Source organism: Miniopterus natalensis, chromosome 11 (genome assembly GCF_054644295.1).
Source record: "Miniopterus natalensis isolate mMinNat1 chromosome 11, mMinNat1.hap1, whole genome shotgun sequence".
NCBI classification, from domain to species: domain Eukaryota; kingdom Metazoa; phylum Chordata; class Mammalia; order Chiroptera; family Miniopteridae; genus Miniopterus; species Miniopterus natalensis.
The window spans coordinates 44,293,565-44,320,473 of NC_142091.1; the positions used below are offsets into that span (position 1 = coordinate 44,293,565).

The window sequence follows — 26,909 nt, forward strand, 5'->3', positions numbered from 1 at the left end:
AATTGCTTTTACATCTGTTGAAAACCAGTTGGGTCTCTTTCTGGGTTCTTTATTCTGTTCCATTGGCCTACATATCTACCTCTCTGCCAGTACCACTGTCTTGATTACTGTAGCAATATAATAAATTTTGAAATCTGGAAGCGATTCTTCCTACTTTATTCTACCTTTCTGAGATTTTAGCTCTTCTAGGTCTTGCCTTCCCATATAAATTTTAAAATAATCTTGTCTAAGTCTAACCAATATCTTGTTGGGATATTGATGGGAATTGCTTTAAAAGTATAGATCATATAAGGCAGTGGTTTTCAATGTTTTTCACTGCACACGACACATAAAAACTAATTACTAAAATTCTGCAGCACACCAAAAATATATTTTTTGCTGATCTGACAAAAAAAAACCATTCACACTGGATAGCTACTATTGTGTCGGCTGTTGTCATTTTTTTATTTGACAATCTAAGGGAAAAGAGATCAGTGCCCCAATTAAATAGGAACTGCATGTTTGAAAAGTTCTTGTGGCACATCAGTTGAAAATTGTTGATATTAAGTGTTTAGTAACGTGGGTGACTGCCAGAATTTATATGTATAGCATCTGGCTACACAAAAATAGGATGAAAAAATCATTTCTATCTATATGTAAGGCTTGGGAGATTTGGTATCCCAGGTAAGGAAGAAAATAAAAATCAGAATTGAGTCCTGAAGCTGCAGTAAAATCCACCTTCCACATATCTAACCTACAATCAGTGAATGACCATTTACACACTGGGAAAGCTTTAGACCTTTTGATTTATTCTGATCATTTCTAAAAGTCAAAGAGAACATTAAGTTGCTTTAAGGTTTTCAAAAGTCAACTATAAAAAAATTAAAGGTTTTAAAATTTTTGTTCTTGAAAATGCACATCAGAATTTCAAGAGAATGTATTTTTATTCAATGAATGATTTAATACAAATACTAGCATGAAATAAATCTCAAGTACTACACTGAATTTTTTCACTATAATTTATTCTTATTACATTTTAGTTTGCATTTATTAAGTGTCATAGAAATATTACACTCAAGGTAATAGAGCTCTAGAGAAGGGCTATTAACTAAGAGGAGTACAGTTTTACTTAGTCAGTGTGTCAACTTCCTAGTTAGCTTGTAGGCCTCCTCACTACACATACTTGCTCTCTGCGGTTATTATATGTAACTGTCTTCAAGATGTGGCTGAAGCTTGAATCTACATCTGGCATCAGGCTAAGTATGTGAATCTGAATATGGGTACCAACTGCATTTAGAGTATAGCTTGCTGAAGGATTCTTTCGTGGCAGTCAAGGATGATGGAACTAGAAAGACTGGCCATTTTCTTGGGAGAAGAAAACATACCCCACCTTGAGTGACAGTTACAGTTTTCTAATAGAAAAAAAAAAAAAATCAGCAAAAGGAAAGAATCAATGATAAGGATAGGGAAAAATACTCTGAGAATAGAGTAAGTACCATACATACACACTGGAGTGAACAGTGGGACTTCTCCTTAGTCAAAGTTCTTACTTTTAAAAGTCTGATAAAAATTTGTTCAATTATACTTTATACAGTAATATTTAATAAACTTTGTTCAAAAGGTTATGTTTTAAGTTCATATGTAAAAATAAAAGCTTATCACTCAGTCTCTGGTCAATAAGAAAGGAAGAAAACCTTGCTAGAAATAACAATAAATAATTTCACACAAAGGCCAGGTGACAAAAGAATAGTATATTAATCAATATATTTTCTTTGTATTTACAATAAATCCATTTGTTAATACTGTGATAGAAAAAATAATAAATCAGTCCACATTATGTAGTAGAAACTGGCTTTGAGGATGATCATACCTCTCACAATAAAAACATACAAGGATTTCTCCCACAGTTAAAGTACTTTCCAACATGACAATCTTGGGTGAAGGTAAAACTGAGAGAGTACTTTACTTTAGATCAGTTATGTCCTAGAATCAAGTGTATTACCATTAAGCAAGCAGCAAAAAGCTGTTTCATTTTCCAGGACTATTTAAATATAGTAGTTACCATGTGAGAAGTTAATTATACTTTGAGTTTTATAAAAAGTAAAAACATAAATTGGGAAACTGCATTAATCAAAAGTAGCCCCAAACAAAAAAGCCATCAATAGAAATGAAACAAGGCAATCTTATAAGTATATCATGCATAAAAAAGGACAATTATATAATACATACTTTCATGACCAGAATAAATAAATGAGGTAAATTTTACAGTTGTTGGAGCAAATAAACTATATTTAACCACTTAAGTGTTATGCTGTCACTGTCTGTTTCAAAATATAAAGTAATATAATCAAACACCTAAAAACTGCATATGTTGAATGTTTGCTTTTTTGATCCCCTTTTGAGACAGTAAAAGGGAACTGTGTAACAAAATATTATTTGAATGTAAATTATCAACACCAATATGATACAATTATCATGTAATCACCATTTTGTAATACGCACAATGGAAATATTGTGAAAGCTAGGAAAAAAAGATGAAAATAGGCTGTTCAGAATTTTAAATTTCAAACTAATCCATGATAATCTGGAACAGAAAAAAACAAGAATAAAATTCACTAAATATATGTAACTTGATATCCTTTCCCAATTCAGTGGTACACTAAGATGCAACTTCTAAACAAATCCATTACCTCAAAGGTAAGAGGAAGATGTAAATCTCTTTTAAATACTAGTTTTAAGTTTATGCTCTCAAAGAAGGCTAACATTAGCCAGAACTGCAATACTATTTTTAAAAATCTAGAATTTTTGCTTTTGTACATCTATTTTAATTATCAATAAGGGATAAGAGATAAAAAATATTAAAATAAAAGCCAATGGTATCTATAGACAGTTCATGAATATATTAAATTGAATGAATTAATTGGGTCAAAAATTTTCTACCAATGCTGTTACTAATTATTTATAGCTACCCTTAGAATAGTAATTTAGAAGATGGCTATCATAACTACTGACAGTACTTTTCACGGTATATCAATTTCCATTCTTTCTTTTCTCTCTTGCCACTTAAATGCATTATTTTAACTGTCTGATAGGGAATTTTATTTTACGAATTCCTTGTTTCAATTACTGAAGAGGTGATTTTAACGTATAAACCTGCCAATCCTGAGATGATGATGATGATGATGAGGAGGAGGAGAGGAAAACTAAAACCCAAATGATTTTTCACTCAAATTTCTGCTTTAGCTTTTTTTGGAAGATGGCTGGCAGTATAGAAAGAAGAGCCAAAATCATCAGAACAAATACTGAGTTCCAGGAAACAGCTTCCCCTGCTGTTGTAAGCTGGTACAGTGTAGTTCCTGCCTTAATGGCTATAAAAGAGGGAGGTGCGACACCTAAAAAAACAAACAAAACCAGTAAAAACCATCAACTGTTTGTCTTTTAAGATTAAAATTTTCCGCGCATATAGATTTTCTTTTAAGGGTATAGCAATCTCCATTTTGGAAATTCTAAATGTAAAGCCCCTCAAGTTTATTTCTATATAAGGAATTAAAATTTTCATAATCACCTTTTAAGGAAATAAATTTTAAGAATCCAAGAAAAGTTTCCAGAAAAAAATTTTACATTTACGAACAACCTTAAAAAAAGACTAGCAAATAATGTGTATGAGCAAAGCTCTAATCTCAAGGATGTTCATCAAAGCATTATAATAATAAAAATCTGGAAGTAATATAAATATTCAAAAATAAGACTGAGTAAATTGTCATTCACCCTTCATAGAATATACCCAAAATAAAAATAAAGTGGTAGGATACTCAGAAATGAAATGATACTCAAAATACAAGTAGAAAGAATTTATACAAGAGCATATGCAAAATGATCACATTTCATTAAAAACTGGAACTGACTGCGCTGGCCTGTGTGGCTCAGTTGGTTGGGTGTCGTCCTGTGCACCAAAAGGTTGCTGGTTCCATTCCTGGTCAGGGCACATGCCTGGGTTGTGGGCTCGATCCCCAGTGGGGGGCATGCAGGAGGCAGCTGATCAATGACTGTCATCATTGATGTTTCTCTCTCTCTCTCCCTCTCCCTTCCTCTCTCTGAAATCAATAAAGATATATTTTTAAAAAAATAATACTACACAACTGTGAAGAAGAAGGATCTCGCACCCTTTGGGACAGTATGGATGGACCCGGAGATTATTATGCTAAGCGAAATAAGCCAGGCAGAGAAAGACAAACATCACATGACCTCACTTATACATGGAATCTAAAGAACTTAATAAACTGATGAACAGAATAGATTCAATGACATGGAAGCATAGATGAGACTGAGGAATGTCAGAGGGATGGAGGAGGGTGGTGGGGGGAGGGGGAGAGATTAACCAAAGAATTTATATGCATATATGCACAACCCAAGGACACGGACAATGGTGTGGTGAGGGACTGGGGAGGGGGATGGGACAGGGTGGAATGGGTCATTGGGGAGAAAAAGGGACATCTGTAATATTTTAAACAAAAATAAACAAAAAAAGGAAAATAAATAAATAATAATAAAAAATAAATAAAAATCAATTTAAAAAAAAGCAGAACCAAAAAAATTGCTTAGCCAAACCTGAAGTTAACTAAATCTCTAGGTATTTAATCTGTAAAATAAAAAGATATGGACAAAATTCTCTTTTGATTCCATAAACGTTAACATTAATTTACAAAATCCAAAATTACACCTGCTGAGATTTTTAAGTTTGTCAATGAATTTTTTTAAGCAGCAAGAAAAATTGATTATGATTATTCTTTTCAAAAAGATCTATTCTCACAAGTATTAAATGGATACTCAGTACATGAGGAGTCTGCTCGTTTTGTTGGTAGCAAAACAATTCAACTTAAATTGGAAAGAAAAGCAGAATATTCTTGCTAAAGAACCAACAGAATTCATCAAATATATAAATGAATCTTTATGTCCACTGATTAATTTCAAAATTAAGTGCAGCTCCTTGAAAGCAAAATGTTTGTTAATCCTTGCTGCCCCATACTTTTTGTATGCCCGTAATAAATATTGATTTCAATAAAATGAAAAATAGGATCAACTCTCTACTGAAAATTAAAGTTCAGTATTTCAGTGCTGGATTAGACAAAGAAGAAATTATTTAAAAAAGACACCTTGATTTTTTTTTTCCCTCTCCACTGAAGGAAAGAATGGAGTTTAAAAATCCTGCTTAATCCTGCATGATTAAAAAAATATCAAGTAGAGAATACTCCTCTTTAAAAGAAGTAACACAAACATACTTAAACTAAGACAATCAAACATTTCTGAGCATCTATTTATATAGGCCAGGATCTGTGCCATTGTCCTGGCATATCTGCAAAAAGATGAAATCTAGCCTAGCTGGACACTGCTAGATATGTACACAATGAGTTCTAACACAGAGTGAACCAGAGACTTACCTAGAAAAGTGCCGATAAAAAAAACTTTCAATGGTACATTTATTACAGGAGATGTAATATTAATAAACCAATTAGGCAGAAATGGTGTTATTCTCAAAAATATAATGTAGTTAATAAGATGTTCTCTATGACGTTCAACCTGTCATAAGAAAGAAAAGAATTGGAATCAAGATAAAGTCAATCTTCAATACAATTTGTTTAATATAAAATACCTTATTTCAAATTCTCATACTTGATAGTTCAGTTTATTCAATAGCAATAATCAAAAAGGAGCTTGAAAATGACAATGAACTACTTATCAAATGCTCACTACCAGAGCTAAATTAATTTGGGATGAGAGTTTTTTTAAGTTGTGCTTATAGCTTAATGTTACACCACTAAAGACAGTTCTGCACCAGACTATATAATGATGGCTCAACAATGACATTTTAAACCTAAAATGGCAAAATTAAACTTATGACTAGATATAAGAAACACATCAAGTAACCGACTTTTCAATGCCTTTAATTCTCTACAATGTAAAGGGCTAGTATAGCACATCAATATATCTGGTCTCCAATTTTAAAACAATTCAGATCTTTATGTTATTACAGTAAATCCATTATTGATAAATGAGATTAGAGCATATGGAAATATTTAACCAATTAAATATAAGCAATGATAACATTACAGTTAATACTTTCTTTGAGTAACAAGCTCACAGAAAATAAATAGCTATTCCAAAAAATACATGTAAAATAATTTCATTTATTCATTTTATGGATTATTAGAGAGAGACTGAGAGACATCAATTTGTTGTTCCACTTATTTATGCATTCATTGGTTGCTTGTATGTGCCCTGACCATGGATGGAACCCACAGCCTTGGCATATAGGAATGATGCTCTACCCCACTGAGCTACCCAGTCAGGGCTACGTGTAAATTAATTTTAATATTCAGTACCTATATGGTAAAGTGAGAAGAGCACTAGACTAGAAATCTAGAGATCTGAGATTCAAGACCCTTGCTTTACAAGTAAATGATTGATTCTGGGTCTAATGCTTAATTTCTGTTAATATCCTAATCAGTAAAACAAAGGGATAAGGCAAAGATAATCTCTAAAATTCCTCTAAGACTTAAGTGTTTCTTTTGATTCTTTATAAAAATAGAATTTTCTTAGCAGTACTATGTTAGACTTTTCTGTGCAGTATTGCTTATGTTACTGCTAGTCTTTGCAGAGACTCTGACTGAAGATAACAGTTGTTCCCACTGGTACAATGCATTAAAGGAGTTGGCTGATACAAATTTTTCAGTGACCCACCAACAACATAACTACATCAACACAAAACATGTGAACTGCCCTAGCCAGTTTTGCACGGTGCTTAGAGCATCAGACTGAAGGGTCCAGGGTTTGATTCTGGTCAAGGGCACTTAACCTCTGTTGCAGGCTTGATGCCCGGAGGCAACCAATCGATGTGTCTTTCTCACATCAAAGTTTCTCTCTCCCTCTCTCTCTCTTCTTTCTACTCTCTCTAAAAAGCAATGGAAAAAATATCCTCGGGTGAAGATTAAAAAAATAATAAAACAAATAAAAAAACACGTGAGGCATCTAAATATGTGGATGCCTTTACATCGACATTTTGATTTCTCTAATTGAACTTACTAGAAATGAAGAATTAACATTACTGTTACAGGTGCAAAAACTTTGTTGTATTTGAAATTATTAACATTCATTATTTGCCTCCCACTTGATTTTATTTTGGCCAAAAGATAATTTTTATTAAAGCACTGAGTCTGAATTAATTTATGTAGGTACTATATACTGACCTCCCAATTGGCCAAATAATTACATTAAATAATTTAAAAATACATGTTTACCTGCTGTGACCATTTTACAGCTTTCTCTGTTAGATATTTGTATACAACTGGTCTCCCAACTAAATAGGAGAGCATATAGCAGAATGAAGCACCGAGTCCAGAACACTAGAAAATAACAAGAAGCCATGAGCATTTTGTAGTTATTCATACAGATATATTCACCTAAGGAAAAGCTGAACTAGTTTACTACTTTGGGGTGTGGGAAGGATACTCTGCATGACATCCCTTGTGCAGAGAGCAAGAGCCCATCTAATCTAGTCCTTTCTTAGACAAAATTGTAACTAAAAGGAGATCAGCTAAAATAAACTGGCGTTTATGACTAAATTTAGTGACTATATCCAAATACTTAATGTTAGCCTTTAGCCTAAGAATAAAACTTCAAGACTAATTTTTCTTTCAGCTCCTATGCTTGGAAACCCCACCCCCAGCTCTGGGACTAACACATTTTGCCCACCAATACTCTTGGACTATTTGAATTACAGAATACAATAGAGGAAGGAAAGGTTAAAACAGTCTATAAATGCAATTAAGTCTACGATAACTCTGTTCTAGGAAAAAACACCAAACTATATAATAACTCCTTATGGTATTATATACTTAACAGAGTAGCATTAAACACCCCTTAAAACAATGAGCTTAGGTTTACATAAATGAGTGGGACTAGTAATGCCATCCCCCTCCTCCTCATCCTATTTAAAGCTATGTGGTTTTCTAAGTCTTGCAATTTGACTTCAAGTACTTACCAAGCAAACAAGAAACAAGGCCAGTGGAAAGGGGTAAAGGAACCCTGAGAGTATGCTGAGGAATATGGAGCCTGGGATAGCAAACGTCTGCAGGCTGTTCGCTTTTAAGTTAAGGACTGAAACATAACTAAGTGGCATTTTAAAAGACATATCCAACATTTCAGGAAAAACGTATCAATACATAAGTTATCACGTTAATAAGATTATACCCTTATTTCAGTATTAAGAATAAAGTAAAATTATATCCAAACATTTAAAAAATATACATGACTCCTCAGTTATAATGCCTTTATCTCTAGGTTGACCATTCACTAATACAAAGCCAGGAATTAGGCACTTCCGCAAAAACAACAAAAACATAAAACAAAACAAAAACAGAAAAAAAAAGAAAATAGAGAAAGAAAAAGGTCTCCAGTAATCTTTTAAATATGCTTCTCCAATGCACTGCGCTTACTCCCAAATATTTTCAGGAAATATGATTTCTGTGGAAATCTAGATACATATAAGGTATAATAACTGCTTATTTCTAATTTAACTTAGAGACATTTGCCTAAATTCACTAATCTAGAAAAAAGATAGGGTCAGAAAATGTAGTAAAAATCACAAATCTTATTTTAAAAACGATTATGCTTTTTTCTACTTTCCTTTAGTTGCCAGTTTTGGCTTGGACCCTGTTTTCATCCCTAACCTGATTTACTTACAAGGTAAGTCAGACTGAGTGAACTCCCCCAACACCTCTCCTTCATACTTAAAACTTCTATCTTCATCCACTAATTCTCCCTCTCCTTTCTCTAGCTTCCATTACTCATGTTTTCATTCTAATCTTCTTCCTCCTTGGTTGTTTCTTAAACCTCTTGCTCTTTTCACAGGAGCTGTATTATTTAAAACCACTCAGAAACCTATAAGGGAAATCTAGGCTTTCCTTGACCGAGGTATCCTATCCAGCTACTGCCTCTCATATCTCTCTCTTTCTCTCTCTCTCTCTCTCTTTCCCCCTCCCTCCCTCCCTCTCTCTCTCTCTCTGAAAAGCAATGGAAAAAATATCCTTAGGTAAGGATTAAAAAAATAAAAGATCGGCGCATAATAATTATTCTCCAAATTTTCTGCAAATTTTAATTTTTCTAATAAATAGGGAAGATAATGACAAAGCACCTACACAAAGCACACTAAGTAAAAGTGTATCTTCATCAGGTGGGTAAAGGAGCAATGTTTGTATTAGCAGCAAAAAGCTTTTTGTAAATGTATTCGTTACTAAGATGTTATATATTTTATATGTACAAGTATAATATATAATTCAATATAAATCCTATTTCTAAAAGAAAATGCTAATGAATTTTATGAGAAGAGGTTTTAGTTGAAAAGTCCAACAAATCAAAAGAAATTCAGGAAAAGAGGAAGCAAGAATAAAAATAGTTTGAAAAAATTAACAAAGTAATTTGCCTTTGAAAATAAAAGCAGGTTTAAAAAGCATAATAATTACTGTCACTTCAAGAGATAATGTCTTTCATTAACTGAGAATATTGGAAAAATAGAATGGATTAGAATAAAATACACAAAAATCAGAAATTAAAGTTAAAAGTCCACAAATTAGAAGATTAATCACTAATAGCATAAACAGCTTGAAAATATTTAGAAAGAATAAAGTTATTTTCCTGACTAGTTAAAAATACAACATATATTTCTACAAAACAAAGAAGTAAATATTAAGTACCATTTAAAAAACCCATATCCCTCGAATAATTATCCTCTTAGGGTTTTTTGTGTGTGTGTTTTTAACAAAGAAAACCATTAAATGGAAGAAAAATGTCATTAAAAAAAAAATCATAACATCTAAAAAATAATTAAATAAAAATTATATCTTCAAACCTAAGGGAATGTTTTAAAATTATGGTATGTTGACTACTAATTCAAAATTATTATTGTAGTTGAATTAATGCAGTCAACAAACAATCATAGATAGAATAGCTAAATAATTATCTCAAATAATACAGAGGAAAGGAAAATGTTTATAAGTAAAAAAAGCAGAATACAATAAAACTGGCAATAAATACCCAGACATAATAATTGAGTTGAAGAGATAGGATTAAAGTGAGAATTTTTTGCATTTTAATTTTTCAATATTCTATTTAATATTGTTACACAGCATTAACAATTTTTTAAAGGAAAAATAGTTATATATAACTGAGCAGTGAATCTTTTAAAAAACTTTTTTCTTGAACAAAACTAGACAACGTTTTTCAGTTAAAAGGATACAAAATATATGTAGCAAAATATGCTACAAGTACTTGTACATAAAAGGTGTCCTTATATTTGGATAAAACTTTTCCTAGAGCCTTAGCATCATCCATATCTCTGGGAACCTTCATATTCACTCTTTCTTCTCTAAAGAAATAAAAAAATTCAAGTGAAAAATTTTAAAGCAGAAATTTGACAAGATAATTAACATTCCAGTCAACTTCAAAACACGAAGTTTTATCCAAAATGATGCCTTGATCTATAATAATATTAAGCACAAATTCATAATTTTTAACTTTAAAAGTCTCTAAGTTATTTTTTTAATGCTTTAATATAATTAATATGAGACATGCACTCTATATATGAAAGTTCTTGGTGACCCAAACTAGATGGGTAAAAGCATTTTTTCCAACATTGGTATAAATTTTGAATTAAGAAATGAACCACAGCCCTAGCCAGTATGGTTCCGTGGTTAGAGTGTCTGCCTGTGAACTGAAGGGTCTTGGGTTCAATTCCTGGTCAAGGGCACGTACCTGGGTTGCAGGTTTGATCTCTGGCCCAGTCAGGGTGCAAGCAGGAGGCAACCAGTTGACATGTCTTTCTCACACCAATGTTTCTCTCCTCTTCCTCTCTCCCTCTCCACTGCCCCCTTCCACTCTAAAAAAAAAAAAATCAATGGGGAAAAAAAAATCCTCAGGTGAGGATTAAAAAAAAGAAGTGCACCACTAATGTTAGTGATACTTAAAATATATTAAACATCATTTTGGGTAATCTTCATGATAAGCTAAAGTCAATAATCAATTATAACAGAAATTAAGTAAAAATTTTATTAAATTTACAGTTATATCTTTTCTGGAATATTCTAGCTCAGAGTTCAGAAAACTTAAACATTTTTTCTATGCTGTACACCTGATACTAATATAACACTGTGTACCAACTATAATTAAAAAATAAAATTTTAAAAACTTAAACATTTCCCCCCTTTCTATTAATTTTACATTATATTTGGTTTCTTGTTTGGAACTAAATATTTTTTTGCTTATAAAAGCCTCAAATAATCACCTTTGCATTTAATGTGTATTCTGTCCATTTGTTCACATGATAAAATTTAACTGACCATGCAGAATAATGATAGAATGCTGCTTAAGTCCTATAGAAACAGCAGGTAAACTAAAATGGGTTTTCTCATTATAAATTTAAAAACTGAAAAACTCTTTTTAGGCCTGTGCATGCATGCATACATATACATATCACAAACAAAGAAATAAGCAGAATTATAACAGGTTTATAATGACAGTTATATACATGTGATGTTATTCTTAAAGCAGATTGAGAACAAAGACAACCTTATCTACACTCTATATTATTTCCCTCTTTCAATCAATTCTCTATTTCCTTCCCTCTGATCAAAACCAGAAAGAATCTAAAATTCAATCATAACATTAACATACTATACAAAATGCTATCTTCCCAAAGGCATTTATTTACACTGATGCAAGAAATCAAAATATTGCCCGGCCGGGCGTGGCCCAGGGGTTGAGTGTCGACCTGGGATCTAGGCGATCGGGGTTCTATTCCCAGTCAGGGCACATGCCCGGGTGGCGGGCTCGATCAATGACTCTCTCATCATTGATGTTTCTATCTCTCTCTCTCCCTCTCCTTTCCTCTCTCTGAAATCAATAAAGATATATTTTTTTAAAAAAGAAATCAAAATATTAAAATATAAATAAGTTTAACTATACATTTTCAAGCATAAGAAATTGTTAATAAAAGGAATTTAGAGGAAACAGTAACTTCCTGATACCTTGAAATCACATTTGCTATCTAACACCACACCAGGCTGGCTCTGGCTGAAAGTCTAACTACATTTTAGTAGTCTTTTACAAGGTTCATTTCACTGTGAAAAGTATCTATTGAGACCATATTATTTCCATAAAACAGGGAAAAGAAAAAGTATGAGGACATACAGATGTAGTGGATGAGAAAATGACTGAACAGAAGCAAGACAAAAACTGGTCACAAGGAAAAGTAGGAAGGGAGAAAACAGGGATGGGAAAAAGGTGAAAGCAGAGATCATCAGTGTTTTTCAAAATGCAGGTCAATATCTATTATGGACTGTAAAATAAATTTACTTGGTCACTACTAGCATTAAAAAATAAAATGAAATAAATACAATAGTTTAGAAAATATCAGAAACCATCACTTGTTTCACAAAACTTTAACTTAGTTTTATATGCATATATGTAAGCAAGTGAAGTAGAAGAGGAGAAGGAGGGAAGCACATACATATATGCAGGATCATTAAAAAGATTAGGCCTCAATTAGAGGAGCAGTGCTAGGAAAACCTTGCAGAGAAAATCAGGAGGTGTATTTGGAAATAAGTATTTAAATAACAGTGTCAGTATCAATATGAACTTGCTACAAGCCATGAGAGCTGATATATAATCACCATGATAGTTCTGTTGCTTAAAATTAGTTTAACTTTTAATCTACTTTCATCTCTATAAATGTCTAGACATTTTCCATTTCTTTCAGTATACTTACTCACTAAGCTGAGGAAAATTTTTGTATACCAAAAACATAACAAAAGCCGCAGATAAGAAAATGGACACCAATATAAGAAGAGACATTCTTGCCGATCCAGCTTCTGCAGAGGCTTTTTCTGAAACAAACAAACAAAAAAAGGTGCTATAATTAAGACAAATATAAAGGAAGACAGTATTCCAAGCCAGCAAATAATTTCCTTAAAGGCTTTTCTCCCAAAAAGCTATTCACACTTTTGCCCAAAACACTGTAACATTAAGTTCTGTTTTAAAATGTCTTTATTTTCAGAGACAGGAAGGAAGAGGGAGAGAGGGTCACGATCGGCTGCCTCCTGCATGTCCCCTACTAGGGATCGAGCACAAAACCTGGGCATGTGCCCTGACCAGAAATCAAACAGTGATCTCCTGGATCATATAGGTTGATGCTGAACCACTGAGCCACGCCAGGCCAGCAGGCTGTAACATTAAATTTTAAGTACAATTGTATTTGACGTTTATTAACCAGGCACAGTACTTTATGGCCTATATCCATTTTATTTTATTTTTAAGGATTTTTTAAAAAAATTGATTTTTAAAGAGAGGTAGGGAGAGGGAGAGAGAGAAACATCTATGAGGGCGTAACATGGATCAGCTGCCTACTGCATGCCCCTTACTGGGGATGGAGCCCACAACCCAGGCACATGCCCTGACAGGGAATCCAACCGGCAACCTTTTGGTGCATGGAACAACACCCATCCAACTGAACCACTACGGCCAGGGCTAGGCTATGTCCGGTTTAAAAAACAAAAAAAACAGAACACTAGAATTTGCAACATTGGTTTGTTGATCATCCAAACGGGAAAAACAGGTTGCTCTAAGTGCTATCACTGACTTTCAACTTCATTATATATATTGGGAGGTGACAGCATAGACAAAATGGCCTCTTAGGAAAAATGAGGTAATATGGCAATTACTTCAACTGTCATAAAAACCTAGAGATTTTGCTAATGCAGTGATTTTCAACCTTTTTCATCTCATGGCACACATTAACTAATTAGTAAAATTCTGCAGCACTCACAAAAAAGTAGGTATAATTTTGATTCATTCACACCCGATGGCTACTGTTGTGCTAGCTGTTGTCATTTTTTTATTTAACAATCTAAAGGAAAAGAGGTTAGTGCCCCTTACTAAATAGTCAGGTATTACAGGCTTTAAAAATTTTGGGGGCACGCTAGTGTCCCGGCACACTAGTTGAAAAGCACTGCGATAATGCAACTGGTGAATGTTACATTTTCTCTTTACACCAAGGGCTTCAGAATAATAACTGAACCTCAAATGTCTGGGTGGCTCTGTCTGTGATTCCAAGAAGGGGAGAATTTCCTTGCATTCCCTCACAAGGTAAAATCTTAGTGTTATCTTTAAAATTTTATGCAAGATGAAAATATGAAATGAGATCCAGGAAACAACAAGCAGAAGAAGGAGCAAGCTGTTTTTCCTGGAAGCAGTCCATAGTGGAGAGCCAGGACACCTTAAACATCTTGGTGAGTGGACATTTCTGGCTAGAAGTTGCCCATGTGGCTGGCTACTTTTTCATGGCGACTGGTGAGCAAGGTGTTTAAAATTACTTAAATTAATGTAAGTGGAGACATGAGTTATCTCGTGGCCTGTCAGCAACGTTCGGACACTGAAACACGTGTATAACTCGTAACCAGTCAACAAGGTGTAGTAGTCAGTGGGGAAGAGGCAGGTGTGGGCGGCACAATTTGTATTGCCTACATTTACTATTATCCCATGTATATACTGATAACATCCAGGGGATTTAAAAAATACATGTATACTATAAATAGGATTTATTATTTCAGTTCTCTGAGACTAGATCTACCACTATGCCCCACCCAACTACTGTCTATGTAACTTTTATACTTGCTTTTATGAAGTATGCTTGTACTCTACTAAATTTAGCAAATCATTCTTCCTAAACATTTATAAAGGTATATTGGACAGGTGTCATTGCCTACTCTAGTAAGGCTCTCCTCTGGAAACTAGAACCTTTCCCATACCCATCCCCCCTCCAAAGAGGCTAATCTCATTGGCCCTATTCTTACCATGTGATTCCAACACTCTACCCTCTAAAATGTAGAGGGCTAACTTGCCTAAGGTTGGACACCTGACCCAAGTAGAAACAATTCCTGAGAATTTGAACAAGGTCTTGAGGCTGAAAAGTCAAACAGTGTAAGTCACAGTCAATAACATGGCAAGCAAAAGACATGTACCAGAAAATGCAAGAGGAGAGGTTGGAACGGAAATCCGGAGAGCAGAAATGGGAGATATAGCTAACCTACTTGATTTTTAACTTTCCACTTCTCTTGAAGCCTGGTGAGATTATTTCTTGCTCATGGATACCAGTGAGATTGTCTCTAATATTCTTAGAACAACTTCCCTTTTTATTTGTGCTGGTTAAAACAGATTACTGTTCCTTTCCAACCCAAAAGCGTTAATTTGCAAGTTATCTTTTGTCTTATTATGACAGTTTTATATGATACAACTGAATTAGTAAGCTTTTGCTAAATTTAATGTTAAACATAGAGCAATAGAAACCATCTAGCCCCTTTCTACTCAAAGCATGTTCTGTGAACTACAGGAACTACAGGAATTAGCATTATCAGTAAACTTATTAGTAGATTCTCAGGCCAATATCCCAGACCTACTAAATCAGAATCTGTATTTTAATAAGATAACCTAGGTGACTTGCATGCACATTAAAGCTTAAGAAGCAACAATCCGGTTCACCCTACCTATTTTAAAAGTAAGTAAATAGAGGCTCAAAAGAGGTTGCACTATCTATCAAAAAAAGAATCCTAAGCAACCAAATAGTGTTAAGTATATCTCCAAGGAATTTTACAATCCATTTACAGTCAACTCATAATTTCTGTTGAAACAACAATTGCTTAGGTATACTAAACAACAATTGCTTTAGTATACTAAATATAAATTCTTACCTGTTCATTAAAGCAGGCTTTTTTAAAGACAATACCAGGTTTATGTAATTCTAGTATGTGAACACTAAGGTTAAAAAAGGTTCTTTTCCAACTTTCGGTAATCTAAACATATCACAAATCGGCCTAACCTCTCAACTAGTCCCTATCATTTTAACTTTGTTGTTTCATCTTAATCTCAAAAAGGACTTTACTTCAAAAACTGTCACAAATATAAACGTATTTGTTCATATCACACTTCTAAAATTTACTGCAGGAAGAAATGGGAATCATAATACAAAAGACACCTTCAATGAAATAATAAACCAGGCACGCCTGTCTTTTTTTTTCCTTTAACCCTGACCTGAGGGGAGATATTGCAGAGAGCGGAAAGGAGAGGGAGAGAGGGATAGAAACATCAATGATGAGAGTCATTGATCGGCTGCGAGCCTGCAACCCGAGCATGTGCCCTGACCGGGAATCAAACGGCGATCTCCTGGATCCTAGGCCAAAGCTCAACTGCTGAGCCACGCCCGGCTAGGCGAGGATATATTTTTTAAGTTGATTGTAGAGAGAGGGAGAGAGTGAGAGAGGGAAAGGAAGAGGAAGAGAGAGAGAGAAACATCAATGTTAGAAACATGAATTGGTTGCCTCCCGCATGCATCCCCAACAGGCTGAACATGCAACCTGAATATGTGCCCTGATGGGGAATCTTGTGGTGTATAGCATGGTGCAACCTTTTGGTGGATGGTGCTACAACCAATTGAGCACCTGGCCAGTGTGGCATGCCTGCCTCTTAATATTCTAGTTCAGTAATCCACTGATTTATTTGTATGCACCCTTTTTTTGCAGCACAGAGAATTAAACAGAGACTTTATTTATTTTTAAATTTTTAAATTTTTTTTTTTTTTAATCCTCACCCAAGGATATTTTTTCTGTTGCTTTTCAGAGAGAGAGAGAGAGAGAGAAAGAGAGAAAGAGGGAGAGGGAGAGGGAGAGGGAGAGGGAGGGAGACAGGGAGAAACACGGATGTGAGAGAGGCACAACAATTGGTTGACTCCTGCACACACCCAAATCAGGGCCGGGGATAGAACCTGCAACTGAAGTATGTGCCCTTGGCCAGAACTGAACCCAGGACCCTTCAGTCTGTGGGCCGACACTCTAACCACTGAGCCAAACCAGCTGGGGCTAAACAGAGACTTTAAACATCTGAGGTAGGTCAAATATGAAAAGATCTCTGCAGAATCTATGACAACAAATGCCAAATTGCCTCTACATTTTTGCCTAATTAAGATATTTAATTCAATGCATATCTTGAGGACTCTTAATAAATCGTATCTACTCACCCTAAAAAGTAAAAGAAAGAAAAGAGTAATCAGACAAAAGTTACAGAAATATCAAGTGTGCACTAAAGCCATTTCAACCAAAAAACCCTATTTAAACACAAACTGTTCACTGGCCCAGGCGTGGCTCAGTGGTTGAGCGTCGACCTAGGATTCAGATGATCGGGGTTCAATTCCCGGTTGGGGCACATGCCCGGGTTGTGGGCTCGATCCCCAGTCGGAAGCATGCAGGAGGCAGCCGATCAATGACCCTCTCATCATTGATGTTTCTATCTCTCCCTTCCTCTCTCTGAAATCAATAAAGATATGTAAAAAAACAACAACCACAAACTGTTCTGACAAGGCTAAAATGATTATTTTCCTACTTTATTAAATAAAGAGGTACTCTACTAGAAAAAGAATAAGGGTAACATATAAATATTGAGCATTTTGGCATAGTTTTCTATGGGTTGACATCAAAGCAAAGACACGTTGCCCTGGCCAGGTGACTCGATTGGAGCCTCATCCCTACACCAAAAATGTTGCAGGTTCAATTCCCAGTCAGGGCACATACTTAGGTTTCAGGTTTGATCCCCAGTTGGGGTGGGTAGGAGAGGAAACCGATCCATGTTTCTTTCTCTCTCTCTCTAAAAACAAAACAAAACAAAACAAAACACAAAACAAAACAAAACAAAACATGTTAACATAGGTGTACAGTCTGTATGATTTTCCTGGAGGCCTATTACTTCTTCAAGGTATGCTACTTTTAAATCTACCTGCAATTAATGTGCCCAGCCCTCAATTTCCACTTACTTCCCTGCCAGAATCAGGTCCAGAGCACAAAAAGTACTGATACAAATTATTTAATATTACAGGTATCTTTTAAAGTCTTCAAAACCATCAATAACTTTGGTTTTTGTTTTTCATCCTGTAGATATTTGTGGACACAGAATTCTAAGAATCAATGGCTGATTTTCTCCCTTTTCTTGGAACTTCTCTTAGGGTTTCTACTATGCAAGCTGTGTACTCAAATGTACAGTTGCTTAGAACGATCTGCTGAGCATCTATTATGTACCAAATGTTTTGCTCAATCTCAGCTCTTAAGAAGCTGATGCTGCCCTTAGCTGGACTCCCAAGGAATGGTACAAAGGGACTTTGAGTTTATAGAAAGCAAGATTACTGGGCTAGAGTGATGGAAGCAAGATTCAAAGAACAGGTGGAAATTCAGTTGAAGACTAAAAGATGAGAATAGAATTTATAGCCTTCTAACCTATACTTGTACCTAAACATTTTTTTATCCTCACCTGAGGATGTTTTTAATGATTTGAGAGAGAGAGAGAAAGAAACATTAGTAGGTTGCCTCCCGTACACACCCTGCAACCTAGGTATGTGCCCTGGCCAGGAACCGAACCCACAACCTTCTGGTGTATGGGACAACACTCCAAACAACTGATCCACCCGACCAGGGTTAAACATATTTTTGAAGACTTGAACAGGTAACACAGTTCTTTTAAATTAAAAATTAAATCAGACATTTAGCATGCTAGCCCTAAAATTAAACTATAATATTTTTCTTTTCATTATGAATTCACCAGTCCTAAGTGAGCGGTTAGAGGGGAGAAAGGTGTCAGACAACATTTAACTGGACTACAGAACACTAACTACTTTAAGGGTTCTTTGAGTACACACCTCTGATTGCAACTTGTCTTACAGTTGGATAATGAAATACATAGACGTTGGGAGCTGGTGACGTGTCTGGACATGGTCCACGTCACCTGAGGGTCTGGAGTCAAGGACTCAACCCTCCCCACAAGTTCCCATGAGGAGCCAAGATAAAGAAATTACCAAGGTCTGGGCTCACTATGCAGCCTTGAAGGAACTACTTTGTATCACCCTCACCTCATTACCAATTGTTTGTTGCTTATTATATAATATAGGCATTGGAGCCATTTGGGGCTGCTCCTCATTAGAGGGCAGTCCTCCTGATCCCATAACTTTGTTTGCCTCTTTCATTCCCACTGCTTGAACTCAGATTTGTTCGTTTCTCTGTCATATAGACACTTGAACAAAATTAACATCCAAGTTCATTTTCTTCACTTTCTAAAATTAGGCAAACTTTTGCAAGTACTGTGTTCAACAGTAATACACACACAAATACCAATAAGAATGCAATAAAACTAAGTGACATTCAATTTTGAAACTCTCTTTTACACAAACTGGTAAATAGGGAGAGCTGGCTATTACGATTCAAAAATCCTTCTTGAGTATAATCCTAATAAACCCAGAGACTAGCATGTAATTCATTTAGTTCTAAACAGATAAAATGTAAAGAGCTTGTTCTAAGGATAACTCTACATCTAAATGTATAGCATATATATTTATATTGTACCTTCTTCTGGCTGCATTAGACACATGTGTTATTTAGCATTTAGAGCTACCCGCACCAGTACTTTATACATTCATTAACTTCTAAATCTTCCAACACACTAATTCCCAGTCTGAATCACCTCATTATCTGCTTTTCCAACCCGCTCCCAGGCCAAAGGTACTGTTAGAGAAAGTCAGATTGATCATTGTGCTCCCTTGGCCTAGAACAAGTTCACGTTTTTCTACCTTCAACTAAGATTATCAATGGCAAACAATAATCTTTTTACAGCATTCTCCAAAAGGGCTATTTCAAGTCTCTTCAAGCCTTTAATTCTGCTTTCCTTTACTCTCAACCAATGACACTGGTTGAGCTCCCACACTTTAGTGAGCTCCCAATCTCTAACTCAAGATCTGCTCATGAAATTATCTTTCCTTGTTCCTTTCCCCTTATCTTTGCATTAAATGCCAGCACACTTCCTTCCAGATCTTGCTCCCAGAATTATTCACCCAGTATCTTTAATTTCCTCTTATAAGCACCTTTTCTCTAACTTCTACGTATATATCCATCCTGAAAAGGCCTAACTTAACCTTAATGCCCCTGTAGTAACTATTTCTCTTATTACTTTCATGTCAAAACCTCTTGAAAGGCAAAATCTTCCTGTGTCTCTAAGATCTTAGGAATGACTCTTAATGGTCATCTAGTCTACTAGTTCTCGATATTCAGTTTCCATTAGACCTACTTGATCCCATCATGAAGGAAGCAAAGACCCACCTCTCCTGAGAATGTAACTTTCCTGGGACTCTAACAAGTTTTTATGGTCACAAGAATCTACTGTAGAATTGTTGGAAGTAAATTTTATTTCAAGGGCTTTCAAAATTTTAAATTATTAATTAAAAAGTGGTAATATCATCAAGTATAAATTTAAACAGTTAAAATAACTATAAAATACAAAAAACTAAAAAATACACACAGAAAGTATATTTGTAGGTAGCAGAAGAAACAGCACTACCTATTTTGCATAAAAGCTCTCTGCTACCATTTAACCTCTACAACCTCACTCACTATGATCTAACCACTTTCAGGCACTTCTCCCCATTCACTGAAGACTGAGACCAAGCTTATAGGAAACTCTTCCATAATCCTAAAAGATTCATCATCCATTTGTATGATCCACTCAGCCTCAAAATTTTTAGACCTTCATTTCTACTCAACTTTAGCCAACCACTTCCAGGGGCACACTGAGTTCTTACTCATATCACCTGAGACTGCTCAACCATGGACACTTAAAATCCCAGTATGTCATTCTCTGACCACCTGCATTCTTTCATGAGCTTACTCCATTTTCTACCTTCTGTTTGACTACTCACTTCTCTTCTTTTCATGCCAACCCAGCCTGAACTCAGTGGTGTACCATCTGAAGCAGCACCTCTGGAATCCTTATCCTTTCCTTATATCTAATCTAACCCAAAATCAGTGTTACAAGTTCACTTTCTTCATTCCTACACCACGATAGTTGAACACAAATAGAGCAAAATCATGAGTTATCCATCATAGAGACCCACGTTTTTGGGAAATCTGAGTTGGCCTCATTCCTACTCCCTTTTCTAGGTGTAGGACATGAATCAGGCTGAGCCAATCAGGTTATTTTTACCTTCTGACAACAGTGATAGGTTCAGGGATAAGCATTTGATTGGCACAGTCTAATCAGAGTGAATAACTAGACTTTTATTGGTAATGCTATGAAAATGATTCTCAAAATTAACAAGGAAGCATTTAGCTTGCCTGGACCTTCAAGAGGAATCAACCTTAAAGTAAAGCTGACACCACAATATGAGAGAAATCTAATCCTGATGATATCATTGAGCCACTAGTTCCAGACTGAAGCCAGTGAATCCCACTTAATCTCTCAACTTCTTAGTTCTATGAACCAATAAACTTCCTTTCAGCAAGGGTTTCAATTGTATTTTCTATTAATTATAAACAAAAGAATCCTGATACATAATATTTGGGTTGAGACTGGCATCACCCAATCAGGCTAATAATATCTTGGTTAAAGTCCAGTTGCCAGTTTGAGTCTAACTTTAGTTCCCAGTTATCAGTAATCAGACCTTTCTTCTTTCTCTTAGGCAGTACCTTGCTCATAGCAGATCCTCAAAGTATTTGTTGAAATAAATTAGCATGGCAGGATCTAGAATAGGCATTTGAGAGAGATTTATTGCCCAAGTTCTAACAACACTGTCTCCTAAAAGCAATAAAACCAACTTTGTGACAGTGTTTCTCAAACATTTTTTGCAGCATTCCATAATAAGCAATGCATTTTATTTTTATTTTTTAAAATATATTTTTATTGATTTCAGAGAGGCCAAGGGACAGGGAGAGAGAGATAGAAACATCAATGATGACAGTGTCATTAATCGGCTGCCTCCTGCACGCCCCCCACAGGAATTGAGCCTGCAACCCAGGCATGTTCCCCAACCTTCCAGAATCAAACCACAATCCCCTGGATCATAGGTGGATGCTCAACCACTGAGCCACGCTGTCCAGGCCATAAGCAATGCATTTTACATCATGATCTGGTACACACACAGTCTTTATAACTGAAAAAAAAATCAAAGAAAATATCCCGTAGTACATGTAAAGTACTCTATTTTCTCTTCTTTTTAAATGGCTCATCATTACTGATCAAACTGATTTCACACTGCTCACAAGGGTAATGAGTTATGTGTTGAAAAAACAAGGTTTTAGGAGTTCTCTTAAATCAAAATGGGAAACTTCTATGACTTGTTAGTAAACAGATCATCCAGGGCAAATAACCCAAAAGAAAAGAAAATACCCTGGTTCAGGCACCTAGATTAGTCAAGAGCCTTTTAAGTGGTCCTGTCTCTCACCCTTCCTCATCATGTAAGAATTAGACTTTCAGTGTCATTGCCTTGCTCAAGTCTTCACAGTGGTCCTCAGTCTATAAGGCTCAGATGCTAGAGACCAGAGCCATAGCAAGGTACACACCAAATGTACCAGACACTGCACATACTGTGTAAAATACTTCAAACACACACAGTGACAACTATTTGTCAAAGTTATGTAGCTATGTCAATTAATAAAAATACAAATTTATTTAGTGTCATTACTATGTATTTCTCAATCAAGAGTTACTAAAAATTATTTGTCCTCTAAAATGTTTTTGATTTTGAATGTCAAGCTACTGCCTGCATTAAAGAAAAAATTATTTTTTATAACCTGTAAAATCAGTGCCTAAGTAGTTATGAATGATATCACATCACTAGCTGATTACCACCAGCATGTAAATCATACCCTCTTAATAAAAGATCCACAAAATTTCCTAACCACGAAAGGTCCAGAGAATTTCTAACACTAACTAGAGAGAGACAGGCAAAGAGAAAGGAAGACAAGAAAAAGAAGAAACTAGGAATCATTATTAAAAGGATGAATTAAAAAACTCCCTTTACCTAGCCCTTTAAAGCCCTCTATACATCACACTGTTGGGACCATGCCCAGAGCCAATCTTATCTCTTACTACTTATTCAACAAAAATTCTTCACGCCTGACAAGTTACTCTCTTTACTGACACACATAAAAGGTTCACATTAACCTTCAAGCTAACTATTTCCCCTGCCTGGAATCCCGTTCCCTTCTCTTACCCAAAACCTATTTATCCAAACCCTACTAGATGCTTTCATGCCTCCTCCCTCTATCTTCCTACAGATTTGTAGTCCATAGAAGTCACCTGACAGCATCGTAAAAATAACTGTGTTGAATGTGTTGTTCAAAGGATAAAATAAGATAAACAATTTAAAAATACTTTGGAGAGTTCAAGGTTTTATTTTCTGAACAGCACTAGGTTTTAAAAAAGTAATAAATCAACTGACTGCTATCACAAACCAAATGACCATCTTCAGGGATGCCTTATTTGGAAAACACTTTTTCAGGAAACTCCTGGATTTTTGTCACTCTCAGTAGCAGCATCTTCAAAACAGCATTCCTTTCATTTGAGTAGGTTTATATACATTGAGAACAATTCATTTGAGTTACTGAAGTTATTTGGCTCCAGTGTCTGTAAGATGGGAAAATACCTAAATACATAAAGCTTAAAAAGCCAAAGTACACTGGAGACATTTTAAATTATTTAAAAATAAAATACCATTTTCTGCTAGATGCTCTTTTCATTTAAAACATTTTAAATTTGATTCAAAAAGTATGTCAGCTGAATGTTAAACATACTATCTTCATATTTATAAATTTTAAGTGAACAATACTTTATTGTTGACTATAGTTACAGTGTTGCTAGCTAGACACTCTTAAAAGACTCTCTTTACCCATCACTGGTGGTGGAACACAATAGTCTGAGGAAGCTGCAGACAACATAATGGCCATTTGTTGGGATCTCTTCAAGGTAATGGGCTTTAAAAGCATCCAAAGAGCTTGATCATTTCAACCACCGAAAAGCAATGAAAGACCTTATGCCACGATGGAATCAAAGTATTTAATTTCTAGGTACGCATTTTTTCTTAAAATAATATTTAAAGCCCTGAGAAATGCCAGGATGGTGTAGTGGGAAAAAAGCTTGAGAGTCAAGATCTTAGCTATAACAGGAATCGCTAACATTCAGCCCTCATTTCATACAAGCCGGGCATTACACTAAATCCTTTACATGAATTACTCCGTTTAATCCACGTACCAATCTAAGCAGGTACTATTAATTTTACCATCCCATCCCCACTGTACAGTTTAGACACTAAGCTTTGAAAGATAACAAGTCCAAAGTCATAAGTAGTAAAGCAGGGACTCAAACCCAAGTGTTCCTGCCACCTGGAAGATACACCTGGACGTAGTTAAGTCCTTGCTGTTAATTACAACATTACTAATCCGGCTTTGTCACTTTGCGCAAGTCATATAACCACTCAGGGCTTCAGTTTTCCTCATCTACAAAAACAAGGCAACGAATGCTAAAGTTCCTTACAGCTCTGTCTAGCTTCAGTATTACCAACCTTACAATCTCGCTAGCGTCAACAAGCCAGTGCCATTCCTTCTTTTAACTGAATTCCACTAGAAACCTATTTACGACTCACCTACTAGGTGTCCCGCCTTGTGGTGGGCAGCGGCCCAAGCCCAGGTCGCCCACTCTCTCTGCGGCCGCCCCTGGGTGCGAACAGGCCCCTTACCCCCAGCAAATGCCCGGAACCCAGCTGGGGTCCTTTCCGCTCCTCTCCGGAGCCCCTACCCGCACACTCCCGCCTCAGGGCCAGGCCCAGCTCCGGTCCCCGGATCCACTCACCCTTCAAGTGGTCCCTGCTGCCCGGCGCTGTGGGACCCGGCGTCCCCGCTGCCCGGTCCCCCGCCGGGGTCGTCTGGAGGGCTCCCGTCTGCGATCTTTCCGCGACTCTGGTTTTCGCCATGGCTACTGCAGGCGAGGTGGACGGAGCGGCGGGATGCCGCGCCCCCTTAACAACTCGCCGCAGGCCCCTTGTAACACCCAGGAGCTACCACCGCAGCCAGGTCCCGGGCGACCACCTAACTTCAGACGACCTCAGTCGCCCAGCACAGTGACGCTCGGCGGAGACCAGCAGCGCCAACTCGCCTAGGCTCCGCCCCGCGCCGCCCGGCGACTCGCGCGCTCGCGCCCGCCCAGTGACCGCGAGACAAGTCAGGGTCCCGGCCCTCCCCGTTCACTGACCCGCTCCGCCTCGCGACCGCAGGGAGCATGCGCAGTCGCGGCCCTGGAGTCACCGGGTGTGACTCGCGGACCCAGGCTGCCAGTGCGCAGCCTTACTTATCCGGAAGTGCAGTTCCAACGACTTCACGCCCTTTGTCCGAGCCGCCGGAAGTGCCCGCGAGGGACTCGTGGGGGTTTGGCAGTGAGGGCTGATTCAGCTCAGTCCCGGCTCCATCGATTGCAGAGCCGCTCCGTGATGGGAGGGGCTGGAGAGTGCTTGGTAGGAAGGTGTTGGAAACATAAAACCTGAGGCGATCTCCTGAGTTTCAGAAAACTAAGGCTGAGGGCGGAGCTATGACCTGTGAAGGTCACGGGGTGGCAGAAACGGCTTTAGAGTCCGAGTTTTCCTGCTCCCAAGCAAGCGCTATCTTTTGTCATCACCCTGCCGGCCCTCGCGAGTAAACCCAGGTCTGCTCATTACATTTAGCTTTTCCTTCTACTGAGCGTAGACGTGCCCCCTTTTTTAGTTACTCTTTCCGCTCGTGCCTCTCCCCGCGTATCCGGTTTACTCATTGGAGAACGTATTGGAATTCCCTCTTGAAAGCAACTTGGCAGTGTGTATAAAAACACTGTTCCCATCCAGTAATGACATTTCTAGGAAACTGTTACTTGGAAATAAACATACAAAAGGAGTTGTTTCTAACAGCAGTATTTATTAATGTAATGGCAAATGTGGAAGCGACCTAAAAACCCAACGCTAAAGTGGTTAAGGCCCCGACTGGGTGTTCAGCCGGTTAGAGCATCGTCAAGATACACCAAGGCCGCGGGTTCCCTCCCTGGTCAGGGCACACACAACAGTCAGCCAGTGAGCGCATGGATGAGTAGAACAACAAACTGATGTTTCAAACTCGCTTCCTCTCTCTCTAAAATCAATGATTATTTTTTTTAAAAAAAGAAAAATAAATTATGGCAGATCCATTTAATGGAACTCTTATGTGCACATCCTCTGCCTACTAATACTAAGGACTTAAGTGGCCACTCTAAGAGGTAGATACCCATTTTATTTCCTTCATAGTCGTTTTAAAAAGCAATAATGATTTGCCTGGCCTCCGGGGCTCAGCGGTGAGCGCGGATCCATGAACCAAGAGGTCACCGGTTCGATTCCGGGTCAGGGCACGTGACCCGGTTTCGCCTGGACCTCCAGTGGGGGGCGGGCAGGAGGCAGCCCATTGATGTCTCTCTCCCGTTGGTGTCTCTCTCTCTCTATCCCTCTCCCTTCCTCTCTCTAAAATCAATAAAAAAAATATTTTAAAAAGCAATAATTATTTGGATTATTTGTTTACTTGTTTATTGTTTGCCTCCACCTCTAGAACGTAGGCTTTGTTAAGGCAGGAGCCTTGTCTTGTTTTCGTCATTGTATTCTCCTGAAGCTAAGTGGGCATTTGATAAATTTGTTGAATATATTTTCAACCACAGAAAATTCTTTTTATAAAGAGGTTAATAATCTGGAAAATGCTTCTTCAAAAACAATTCTAAGAGCTAATTATAAAAATCAATATGTTAGAAGAAATACATAAGCAAGTGAATTTATATCATTAGGTAGAGAAGGTCTTCTAGAGCAAGACAGAACTATTTTTAATAATTTGATATATTTTACTACACATAAAAATTAAAAATTAAATATGACAAAACACACACACAAAACACACATAAAAACTCCAAAACTAAAACCAGATTGAGAAAAAATATTTCTCACATAAATAAGGATTTCTAAAAATCAATTTCAAAAAGCACAACTC

General features: G+C 36.5%; 1 protein-coding gene across 1 annotated transcript; it reads right to left on the reverse strand.

Annotated features, from left to right (window-relative positions):
- Nucleotides 1-1,715: 1,715 nt before the first annotated feature.
- On the reverse strand, nt 1,716-25,042 carry TMEM41B (transmembrane protein 41B). Its single transcript, XM_016206620.2, has 7 exons — nt 24,733-25,042; nt 12,797-12,914; nt 10,271-10,399; nt 8,018-8,111; nt 7,275-7,379; nt 5,418-5,556; nt 1,716-3,371 (listed from the first exon to the last, which is right to left on the reverse strand). Exons 1-7 carry the CDS (start codon nt 24,851-24,853, stop codon nt 3,202-3,204), a joined length of 876 nt encoding a protein of 291 aa, XP_016062106.2. The 5' UTR covers nt 24,854-25,042; the 3' UTR covers nt 1,716-3,201.
- Between the last annotated feature and the right edge of the window lie 1,867 nt (nt 25,043-26,909).

Bases quoted from the DNA above. Each gene is read 5' to 3' on its own strand.
- TMEM41B (XM_016206620.2), bottom strand. From the start codon at position 24,853: ATGGCGAAAACCAGAGTCGCGGAAAGATCGCAGACGGGAGCCCTCCAG. The intron at 8,112-10,270 runs GTATCCTTTTAA...AAAAGCGAACAG, and splicing joins TATTTTGCTACATATATTTT to CCTGCAGACGTTTGCTATCC. The intron at 5,557-7,274 runs GTAAACATGTAT...TTCTTATGACAG, and splicing joins CTGTAAAATGGTCACAGCAG to GTTGAACGTCATAGAGAACA.